General features: G+C 39.1%; 2 protein-coding genes across 6 annotated transcripts in view; one reads left to right on the top strand and one right to left on the bottom strand.

The window, feature by feature from the left end:
• The window catches only part of AIMP1 (aminoacyl tRNA synthetase complex interacting multifunctional protein 1), a 32,887-nt gene extending 24,734 nt beyond the window's left edge, over positions 1–8,153 (bottom strand). For all 3 annotated transcript variants that reach the window (XM_065633499.1, XM_065633500.1, XM_065633501.1), the window contains exon 1: positions 8,107–8,153. In XM_065633499.1, the coding sequence (XP_065489571.1) occupies positions 8,107–8,108 (2 nt within the window). In that variant the 5' untranslated portion in view covers positions 8,109–8,153. The remainder of the gene's footprint in view (positions 1–8,106) is intronic.
• Positions 8,154–8,422: 269 nt separating this feature from the next.
• TBCK (TBC1 domain containing kinase) overlaps positions 8,423–12,278 on the top strand; it is a 101,241-nt gene continuing 97,385 nt past the window's right edge. For 2 of the 3 annotated variants that reach the window (XM_065633550.1, XM_065633552.1), the window contains exons 1-2: positions 8,423–8,539; positions 8,819–8,930. The gene's annotated coding sequence lies outside the window, so the exon portion shown is untranslated. Of the gene's footprint in view, positions 8,623–8,818; positions 8,931–12,278 lie in introns of all 3 variants that reach the window. The other variant, XM_065633551.1, reaches the window with a different exon arrangement.

The raw sequence follows: 12,278 nt of genomic DNA, 5'->3' as shown, positions 1-12,278 counted from the left end.
AAAGCATAAACTAACTTTTAAATCTAAAGTGGGCTGACAACAACTAATCCTCAGCAGTCAGAAGCAGTTACATGTCACTTCAAAACCACATGCCGGTATTATCTAACACTGCGTATTTCTGGCACCATCCTCAAAACACAGGTCCTTCCTTTCACCATATACAGAGTGAAGAGACTTAAAATCCCAGCAGGCATCTTATCTACTTAAAAAAATCTCCAGATATAACTATTAAGTATTGTAACTACCTTTTGGATCAATGATTTTAACTTGTGTGGTAGAAACATGCAGAATACTTTTTTGCCCTTTGGCAAAAAAAGAAAGGAACTCTGAAGAAAAAAGTTTTCAGTAGATTTACATTTCTGTAGATGAAGACTTTGCTATCCTGAGCAGGAAATTAAGCCAGCTAACTTCTGAAGCCAAGACTGTACAGCAACTACCTGTCAATCATTTCTAAACAAAGTGCACAAAGTAACAATTCAAAGGCTATTTGAAATCAAAATGCTAGATTTCCTTCTGCACAGACATGAACATCCAAAGAGTTATATTATTACATAGCTATTTCAGATCTTCTATTGATTTGAAACAAAATAATTTTTTCCAGAAAAATGTCATTTGTATACAAAAACCCAACACTTTTTTATGTACAGCAAATGCTGCTTATACTTAACAGGTATTTTTAAAATGAGAATCATCTAATTTTTATTAACAGAGAACCACCGCTCAGATTTTATAAGCTTATTTCACATATTGAAAACCAAATCAATTTGCCAAGACTGATAAATCAAATGTAAACCCCATGCAAACAAAAGATACTTTTGACTTTTGTAGTTACTCTACCTGGCACCAAAGTGGGCGATCTTGAAAAGGTTATTTTTGGCCTGAGTCGTTGTCTATATTCTAAACTAGAGAAGAACATCAAGAGTTTTTTGGGTTACCTTTTAACATCCCTTGCAAAACTCCAGCTGCCACGGGACAGAGCCCTCACCACCTTCTTCCCCGTGTTAATTTAACATTCTTACATTCATTAAAAACTTCTCACAAAAATGTTCAGTGAAAAGAACTAAGTTAGGACCATAACTGTTAGCAAATACCTGGTTTTATGAGCATGTGACAACCCAATTTCAAGGTAAGTATAGTCAGTAGTCCTTGGGCACAGTCCAGAATAGCAACATGGTTGCTAAGTTAACAGTATGTTAGCCTAGGTAAACTTCTGGACCACATCTTCTATAAATACCTAAGCACTGCTTGAGAGAAAGGACAGTGATATTGTATCTTTTAATGGTACCAAAAAAGTAAGCAGTCTTGTAATTGTCCTTCAGAACCTTCTTTGTAGTTGTATGGAGCAAGAAGCATTTGAGGTTCACTGCTTTCAAAACTTCTGGGATGAAAATGATTTTCCCCTCTTTTAATACTAGACCTGTAGAAAGAAAAAAAGAGAAACAAACAAACAAACCCCTGTGCATCATCTTGGAGATTCAGAGGGCTGACGTCAGCTACGAAGACTGATGGTATCTGACAAAAATTCTCCAAGAAGCTTTCGGGGAATAGCTGTACTTCATCTATGGATTCAAAGTTTCTTGTGTTCCCATAGTTGAAGACAAAATCGAGCTAAATTACAGGAGTGTTTGTGTTCCAAACTAGTCTATTAAAAATCCAACCATTTTAAACCAATTATTTTCAATTAGAAAATCTTGGTTTAGCATCTCCAAAAAGTGCAAATTTGCAGGTAAGTTCTCTGTTAAATTTAATGATAAGCTATATGTAACCAAAAAAAGAAAAATCTGTGCCTAGTTCTTATCCTTACAATTTTTTTTATACATGGTCATATGGATGTGAAATTACTTCTCCACTGTGATGTAGCAGGGTAATTCAACCCCTAAGATTAATTTCCCTAGTGCACAATTCAGTGTCATATCCCAGTTGGCAACCGTGACTTCCTTTGTGTGTGACTGTTACCAACCACCAGAGCACTTCAGACAGAAGGTTTCAAACCTCACAGTAGGATGGACGAGCACGATTGTGAACTTACGGCCTTCACCCCGGAGCAGCTGCTGTCAAGCCGAATGCAGTGCCTCTTGCACGCCCCCCTGCACTCGTGTGTGAACAGCAGTTCCCGGCCAACAGAGCTGCCGAAACAATCTGCTCACCCACCTTCGGAGTCTGGAACAAGATGCCACTACAAAGCTGTATATTAAACCGTAACTAAGAAACGCTCCGGGATAGAAACCAGATCCAATGGCCACGGATCATTTCCAAGAGAGGGTCCTGAAGTCAGACACTAATCTTTAAACTATTAATTCATACTCAGTTGAAATTATTTTGGGAAAGCTCCTGATGAGAAGGAAATGGAAATAAGAGCCTTCTATAATGGGTAGCTTTATGCCAAAAGATTGTACCAAATGATCTCAAGAAGAGATTTGCTGACTTGAGGCAATTTTTGATGATGTCTTCTGCATCGCCAGCCGCTTTCAAATGTAAAAAGCATCTCAGAATCTCCCTGCTTTCAAGTAATTACGATGTGAGACAACAAACCAGGGAACCATTTATGAGAGGAATTCAATTTTCCTCTAATCCAGCATAGAATCTCTCTCAGGTTTTTTCTCAGCCTTTTAAGAAGAATGGGTTCATCTACATGAATTATGCTTAATGGGTGATAGTTAAATACAGTATATATTGCTTTCTAATATTAATGCTAATTTAAGCTTACCTTGTTACAGTTTTTGAAGTCAAGGAACAATTTCTAGGCTGTTAACTTTATATAAAAAGTGGCATAAGAACTTAAGAATTGCAAACAAAGTTGTGGAATGTAACAAAAACTAAACGCTAGGTCAGCAGAAGGTATCTATTTTCCAAAATTTCTCTCTGAAAATTGTACATGGTAAAGAGGAATTTATCCAGTTCCCATTTCAGTAAGGTATCAAAGTCATTTTCTTTAGAAACAGCATCATCAAGTGATTACAGCTGCTGTTACAGACCCCCATTGATGCATTTAATCATCAAGATAGATCAATTTCAGACTATCATGACTCTGATTTGTAAATATAACTTAAGAGAAACCTCATATTTCATTTCAGTAGGCAGAGATGATTCTCACCCTTTAAAAGTGATTCATACTTTTACTATTGTCCATACATAGTGTGAATGTTAAGGTTTTTTGGCCAAATATCCCCTCCTCAGTTTCTATGGACAAAATGGATAACCTACCCCTACTAGAAGACCACTGACCAACTGACAATATTCTGACAAAACAGCAAGAAGCAAAACAAACCACAAATGTGCAAGTGAACAACTTCAAGGTGTTCTACTCCCAGACTTCAAAGAAGAGATTATTCAGATGCTGACCTATATTCCTAGTTACTTTTATACCCCCATTCCTGCCCTGATCCCATTGTACGAGACAAGACTTGTTGAGTAACAGAAGAGAAAAAGACCCAAAGACGTTCGAAAGGAAGAATATACATGACGACCGAGAAACAAATTCTTTGGCAGTCACTATGAGAGTCAATTAATTACTATAGCAAAATAAATAGCATACAAAGGAACAAATGAGCAATTGAATTACTCCTCTTGCTTTTCCATTGAAAACTAAAATTGCAAACTATTTTGCAAACTAGCAATAAGAAAGCAAGAGGTCACTAAGATCCGAAATGGTCACCATCTGCCAGTGCTGAAATGTATGCCATTTTAAAAATAGTTTCATTTTAGAGAGAGAGGGGAAAAAACAAATAAACAAAAAACCACTCACCACAAACACAAAACAAACAAAAACCTAAACACAACAACAACCACCCCCCAGAAACAACAAAAAAACCCCACAGCATTTAGAAAAAGTCCTATAAATTAAACGGATTTCTTTCTGTGTTGGCCAATCACAGAGTATCACACAGGGACAGACGATTACTCGCATCACAAAAAATTGTCCCCTAGAAAACTGAACAGGGATCTGGCACACTGAATTTTGTCATCAGGAATGCCAGCAGTTGCCATGCCTAAAACCACAGTTACAATTGATTACAAATTTCTAACCATAGTGAATTTATAAGCACCAGAAGCACAGATCATGCACAGGCAAGGAACTTTTCTTTATTTAAATATAAACATGTATGCTTGGGCAGTTTAGGAATACTCAAATGAATACGGTGACAATCTCGAAACATTTGGAGTCACGCTACCCAAGCAAATGAGCACATTTTGATCATGCTCAAAAAGTGCTTTCCCTTGTTCTGTCTGTCAGATTTATGTAACTGACTGAAACCACGGGCTACCTTTTCAGGAAGGAAATGCCTGCTTGCAAAATGTTTCATGCTTGTCATGGACCTCACCATTACAAGACTTTATGGCTCAAAAAGCATAAGGGCAATCAACTAATGAATTAGTTAACACAACATCACGCACGTTATAGAGAAGAATAACTTCCCACCAGGCAATCTATTCCCTTGCCATGCCTCTCCGCTCCAGCTTAAAGGAGGCGGGGGGGGGGGAATGAACAAACAAACAAACAAACTAAAACTTTTAATTTCTCTAGAAAAGTAGTATGAGAGAGACGGGCAGAAACCTAAAGGAGAGGCAAGTCAGGAAAGGCCTGACTAGCCACATTTTATTATAGGCAACTGTCTCAGCTGCTCAGGAGGCTTCCCAAGCAATATTCACATTGCACTCATGCACTCAAGGCCCGCCACAATTGCCACAGACTTGCTTTTGTTCAGATCCTCCTTTCCTGTCTCTTGACTTTTTAAAGACACTTCAAAGAAGATCAAAAAGCTTGAAAGAAGTGGAGCTGTTTAGTCTATAGAAGAGAAGATACATGGGAGAGAGGGAGTTGGTATGAGAATGGGACTAAACTGTTCAGCAGGTCTACTGCAGACAGGAAAAAGCAAGGAAGATTTAGGTTTGACATTTGGAAAACTTTCAAGTAAGACTAAAGGACTGAACAGGCTGCCTATGGAGACTGTGGAACATCCATCACTGGAAGGTTTTAAAAACAGGTTAGGCAAATATCTCTCAGAAGTGATTAAGGTATAATAGATGAGAATGAACTTGAGATGTTTTGCTCCTCTTCTGCTAAGGTCTTTTCATTACACCCAGTGTTACAAAATCAATAATATTTCTCTCTTTTATATCCCCTGCAGTTTATTTAACTTTAAAGAAACTTGTAGTAAAACCTACCCTTCCAATTGTGATATTTCCACATATTAAAGTGTAATTATTTGGGAGAAAAAGAAGACATCAAAGATTTCCTAACTGGATAAATAAACCATCTGTGAAGAAAAACACCAACCTATTAATTTTACACTCACTCTGAAGAAATTGACCTCTAATATCATAATGTGGACAGTACTACATTTTCTTTTTCTTCAAGAGAAAATAAAATTGTGAAGACTTTGACTGATGACTTACTGATCTGTGGTCATGAAGCTTAGTCAGTAAACCATTTTTCAGTGTTTCTTAAATGATTTTTTCAAAAGGAAAGCACTTTTTCCCAAGAACCAACACCCCTGACACCCCTGCCCAAAAAAAAAAAAAAAACAAAAAACAATGAAAGCATAAGGCTTCTTTAAGAAGTATCCAAATCTTTTTGAGACCATATTAAATTATGAGTAAGAATGACTTCCACCACACTGGGGGAAAAAAGGCATTAGAGACTTTTTTTCATGCCCTATAGTGTTTAATACTAATGTAACCATGGAAATGAAAACTAAACATCAATTTCCCCCTCGCCCCCAGTATGACAGGAAATCTAACAAGGGAAATGTTTCTTGGCAACGGTAATAAGAACCATACAGATAACTGTTTAGAACAAGAATAAACAGGGGTTTCTGGGGGTCTCTGCTGGACTGACACAATATAATTCATATCACTACAAGAAACAAAAGACATTATTTACTTTGCTCACATCTGATGTTCCTAGCAGCTGCCCTCTATACTGACCCCTCAGTTTTAGCTGTGTGTCAAGCACACAGCATGAAATTTCAGTGATAAACATCACAGTTAAATATACGTATTTCAACATTCTCTAAATTAGGACTCTGTTCTTCAAAAAGGTGATTCTACCAAGGACATTACGCAGGCAAGTTTAGAAAGAACAAGAGCACGGAAAGGGAGGAATGCCACTGATTCCAGGCGAGTAGAAAGTCCAAGACTCTAGAAGACTAGAATCCCTTGACTGATTTTCAGAAACAATTTTAAGAAAACACTATGAATTGCTTTAAAGGATTTTGCAAAGCATAAGAAGTCCTAGGGGCTTGCTTTCTTCCCCCTATCACAGCATACAATTAACTTCTTGCCAGACTATCCACTGCTTGCAGTCTGGGAAAGAGAAGTGTTTCCTTCTGTATTTACATTTAAAGGTGTAAATGAAACAAATAAAACGTATAGCAATATACAGAAAATATGCACAATCTTCATATTTACAACTGGAAAGAGACTTTCTGGAGCCCAGATTTGCTGAAGATAGTTTTAAGAACCATTTTGACTTAAATCATTCTGCCTTCAACGTCTTACACCTTCAGGATTCCGTGCTGCTAAAACAGGAAAGCAACTCACCAATATATTTCTTAAAATACTTTTAAGTCAAAATTACCATAAGAAGAACGCACTGTTAATTTGCAACAGAGTGGGGAGAGCATATTATGGTGAAGCTGTGTTGACGAGCAGAGATCTTTGAGGGTAGCCAGGAACAGAAACACACACAAACAAAAAAGAACCCAACAAAAAACCACCAAAACAACCCTCAAACCACACCACCAACCAACCAATAAAAAAACCCCTAAACAAACCACTCCACTTTACCGACTATTTGATAAGATTTGCTGAAGTTCTATCTATTAGTCATTTCTAAGGCATTAGCCCTTTCAATAATACCCAGTGTTAAAAAATAAGTTTTAGGACTTTGGGTTTATTTTACAGATTTGGGGCTTACTTTCTAATAGGTCTGCCACATAATGTATTACTATTTAAACTGGAAAGTAGAACAAGAAGTATAAACAAAAATGGGACACCATATTTAATCACTACTTCCTCACCTTACTACAGATTTCATATAAGTATCCTGAATCATAAAACTATTTGTGAAAAGCAATGACTGTATTAAAAAAAAAATCTCTGAATCAAAGAAACAGAAAGAACAGGAGACGCAAGCTTTAATCACTTTGCAGTAGTATTTTTTTTCATTTTACCAGCTGCTAAACCCAGCACAAAACCACTTACTGATTAGCTCAAGCTATACAGTACTCCAGTATCATTGGCATATGCTGCTTAGCCGTGGACTTGTAAGATAACCTAACAACCAATAACTCATAAGCTCATCTCTCTTATCCAGTCCATGCATCCCTGTAAAGAATATGTGCTGTATGTTAAATCTTACAATTATCTCTACTGAGGATAGACCAAATGCTCAGTTATACCGGTTTGCACTTATTGACTTCTTTGCAAAAGCATAACGAACATATATACCTCTTACCAAAGCTGAGACAACATCTACTTTTCAATTATTAACAGCCTATGCAAAGCTCAGTAGATACTCCACGCCTGTACATTCCAGGCTGTTACAGCATTTTCCGCAACAGTCCGCCACTATGCCACTTCAAAATGTCATTTCAGTCGATGGGCTGAATTAAAGAACACAACTGATTTCGGCAGAAACACCTCGCCTGCACGCTTCCTCCCTGCAAAGTGTGGTGTCTGTATTTGCAATGCCACCCTACAGCTGCAGCACGCATTAAGCCCCGTGATTAAATCCCTTATATAAATTAAACAACGTGGAATATAGCGCCATCTCCTCTAATTCGAGACACTCTTCCTACCCCTCCGCTGCGGGGCAATTCCCCTTTAAGGGACGACAGCGGCCTCCCCACCACCGCACCGAGTCCGCAGGGAACCCCCCGCCCCGGAACAAGCCGACAGGCCCTGCCGGGCTCCGCCTGCCCGCCCCGGCCTGGCCCATGGGGCAGCCCTGGGCCATTAGACCACCATGACACAGCCCCCCCAGCAGCGAGGGGCAACCGAACGAAGCCGCTCACGGGCGCGCTGTGCGGACGCCGAGGGGGGAGAAGCCGCCCCCCTGTGTTAGAACCGGGCGGGCCCCGCGGGCCGCGCCGAGAGACTCACATGAACCGAGCGGCCGCCACACGCCTCCGTCCGCTGAGGGGAAAGGACCCTCTCCTCCGGGCTGCCCAAGCGAGCGCCTAAGGTTTATGACGGAGTGCCTGGGAAAGCCTCACTAACCCCGGCGAACATTCTGTTTTAGACTAAGGCGTTCTGAGAGTACAGAGCACACACGCGCACAGAGACACGGCGAGGGGGGAGGGAAGCTTGTTAATTTTTTTTTCCTTTAAAAAAGAAAGACCCAAACAACAAGAAACTTCAGGCATCACGGAGGACGACTCTGTGCCAGGGTCCTACCGGCGTCCGGCGGGCTGCAGTGACAGCGCGGAGGGGCGAGGCTGAGCGGACCGGCCCCGTTCTTTCCCCTTCCCCAGCCGGGCCGGGCCAGGCCGGGCCCGGAGCCCCCGCCGAGAGACCCCGCGCCGGTGGCCTTTGGGTAGCGGAGGGGCTGAGGGAGGGGCCGGCCCGGCGGGAGCGAGGCGGGGGCGCAGGGCGAGCGCTCCCCGGCAGTGCCGTGAGGTGCGCGGGGCCGGTTGGCGCCGTTTTGGGCTCTGGGTGTGAGCGCCGGCCTGGGCGTAGCGCCTCAGGGCTGGGGGGCTGTGGCGAGCGCCCTTGCAGCTCACCAGGGTTGCCCGGGGCTACCAGCATTTCTAGCAGGCGTTTAGCAAACGGGTTAAAGCTAATTTATCTTTTACTGGGTTTAATTCCTGAACAGCTGCGCGTAATGTATACGTCAAATGGTAGCAAACCCCCACCCTTGTGTGCGTGGGGACACTGACGTAGCAGAACAGGCAGACAGGCTGTAACCAAAAGACACCGATAAACAGGTAAAAGAAATAAAAGGTTTATAAAATAGATGTTACTAAAAGTCTATCCTGGTCTATCAAAATTAGGTTGTATGTTTTCTACATGCTATCCAAGTGTTATTTTTTTTTTCCACTAGATAAATGTTCTACCCGCAGATATGAAACTTGAGATGTCGTCAAGTGTCACTGACTTTTCTGCCTGACATTCAAAGGAGCAACATTTTAATCTATGTAGTAACGTTGTAAATGCTCCAGACAACACCAGTAACTCTTCTTATGCAAATACCTACATATAATACAGAGGTTTTCATGTATACATGACAATTTTTTTCCAAATACTGCTGAGACAGAGCATTTTTTTAATCTTTGCTGATGTTTATATTTCATTTGAGTTAAATGATGCCTAAATATCCCTACAAGAGTAGGGAAAGGAATTACTATTTAGCATTTTCATGAAGTAACTCTTTTTGTCAGTTACCTGTGCCAAAACCACCATGATACCTGTCTTTTTTTTTTCCCCCCAAATTTGCGTATTCATTGAAGACAAAATAATGATATTGGAGCCTTGTCAAAATCTGGTTTGCATTTTTTGTTTATCTTGAGTAATGGTGTTATAATGAAAATTTTGGCACACTTATTCTATCTGTTGCTGAATTGGTGTAGCTGGAGTCTGAAGCAAAGTGTTTCTTTTCTGCACTGAATTTATTAGTTTGGACAGAATAACAATGTTATTTTTTTCTTTTTTAACTTCCTTTTTTTTCTTTTTTAACTATGCCTAATGTGTGTATGGTCTGTAATTATCTGCCCCTGACCATAACTATTCTTTATTTATAGGTAGAATACTTCTTACTTCAATGAATGTTACAGAAGTTAGGAAATTTTGTGGAAGTGGACGTTTTGATGTTATGCCAAGGGGGAAAACATTTGGTTAAACACAATACTGCTTACATTTAGATTTTTAAGCAATCTTACGAAATGTCTGTAGTACAAGTGGTGTTTGTAGTAGATGTTTACTGCAGATGAAAAAGAAGATTTGTAAGATGAACTAAATTTACTCCACAGTCCCCCCACACTCTGCAAAAATTAAGCTGATAATATTTTTTTAGTATTATTAAGTGAATGTGTCTCAGCTAATTATTGTGATTGTCCTAACAAGCTCTTATGTATTTTCTGTGCTCCATTCCATAAGAATCAGAATTCAGCTTTTCTTCAATATCTCTTATGCATTTTAATAAACTTTAAGAATACCTGAGTGACAGTGGACAGGGGGAGGGAAATCGCACAGCGTTGGGGTTTTTTGTGAAGTAGCAACACTAGCTAAAATTGCACCTTTTATTTCAGTTACTTTATCAAATTAGTAATTGCTATAGTTGCAAGAGGAATGTTTTAAGACTTAAGACCAGAAGGTATTTTGTGAAATAATTTATTCTTATGAAATGGGCTGCTTTGTTGAAAATACTGTGATTTAATGAAAAACAATGTAAGCACAGGATGTTTAGGCCACCTGCTCTCATGAAATTTTTCTCAATTACTTCAAAAATAATTCAGTACCCATACTGATTATAATTTAAGTTTTAATTCTGAAAAGCTGCCTTCATTAGGCAAGCGACGTTTACACCTGGATACTCAGGAGGCATTCAAATAACTAGCAGTTTCAAATTACTAATGGATGTTAATGCACAGTTAGTTGTCTTTATTTCTGCATGTGGATGCTTTAGAAACCATAGGTGTGTTTCACAGGATGGATTCATTCTGGCTGGTTTGTATGTGCGGTATTTGCTTCTGAGAGTCAAATTTCTATGTTTTGAGTATTTATTTTCTTTAAGGATAAAGCTCTTGGTGCCCATTGACTCACTTGCCTTGCATTGCTGCAGTGAAAAAGCTGTAAATGATGGCTAGAAAATGCAAAATTCTGAAGAAAAAATGTTTGTTCTCTGAGAGCAGCAGGTGTTCAGATGAGCAAATAAATTGCTCAGTAGATGAGGGGCTACCGTTTGTGTTTTATTTCTCAGCATTGGGCAATGGAAAAGCTATCGAGTGAAAGATTATAAAAATAGTACTAGTCTGAATATCAAACAGGCACTTGTAAATGTCTTCTGGTTTTGGTGGATTTTGCTGAGAATGCTGGTCATTGTTTTTGTGCACTGTCAAGGTTTCTATGGGAGACTTGGATGGGGTAGTGGGCCAGGGAAGGTCGTTCAGGGGTGGGATGCAAAACAAGCCGCTTCCAGGCTTCTAATCTTTATGCCAGACCTATTTCGCAGATGTGATAGACTGTTTCTCATATACAGAATAAATGGTGCTTTGGAAATGATGACTCGGTCATTTTAAATGACACTAATAAGGCAAGTCTTCACTTCCTCTTCCATCCTTGCTGGTTTGGATTATCTGAATTGAATTTCCAGAATTCAATCCCAAAATTCAATTTGCTGTAACTGTTTCTGGTGTTAGTTTAAAACAACAAACCTTTCTTTTTCTCTTCCTCTTTTTATTTCAAAGATATAGGGAAGTTCTGCAGGATATAACTCCTGCAGGATATAATTCCTCCAAATAAAAAAATTAATGCATTATGTGTCATTTCTATATACAAGAGATGCGTTTGAGGTGTAAAATGGTATGCCTTAAACATGAGGACATGTGTAGCGCTATGTTTATATTTGTGCCAGACCTTGATGAGGATTTAAAACAAACAAACAAAAAACCAGAAACCACAATTATCAGGTGAATTTTTTAAAATATGTGTAACACTTGTGTTTGAATTTAGAAATGTCAGTAACTTACTGGAGTAATAACTGTACTGAAATAATCTACTTAAACCATCTTTCATTTAAGCTATAATACGTGGTCATTTTAAAGGTGGTGGAAGGATTAAGTTTTTAGGCTTGGGGTTACTTGGTTTATTTTCAAGTCAGTCCCTGGAATTTATGGAAGTTGAGAGTAAAGGACAGAGATCAGTTTAATTGTGAAGGTAGATATTGACAGAACTAGCTCTTTTCCATCATCGGAGAACATTTTTTTCATTGCTCTAGTGGATTCCACAGAATTAACTCTATAATAAGAGAATTTATTTTAATGCATACATTTTAAAATTCCTTACTGATACCTTTAGGTGCTGACAGGAAAGATTGTTTGCTCTTCTCATGTCTTCTCTTTTGTCTATGTGCTTCCTAACCAAAGGAAGTGAGTGATAAATCTGCAGTTGTCTAGTTGAAAGCACTGCAGGTTGTCTAATTCATCCTTGTAGGCCAAGTGATTTAGAGTACAAGAAAAGTTTAATCTCTTGAAGTGATTATTGAATTGATGATATTTAACAATTCTTTTTATTAAAATTCCTATCTAAATGTCAGCTGAATGCAGATACAATGTATA

The sequence above is a fragment of the Caloenas nicobarica genome, chromosome 4 (genome assembly GCF_036013445.1).
Source record: "Caloenas nicobarica isolate bCalNic1 chromosome 4, bCalNic1.hap1, whole genome shotgun sequence".
Lineage (NCBI taxonomy): Eukaryota > Metazoa > Chordata > Aves > Columbiformes > Columbidae > Caloenas > Caloenas nicobarica.
Note: the sequence above shows the minus strand (reverse complement) of the source record. Positions and strands in the feature narration are given on the sequence as shown.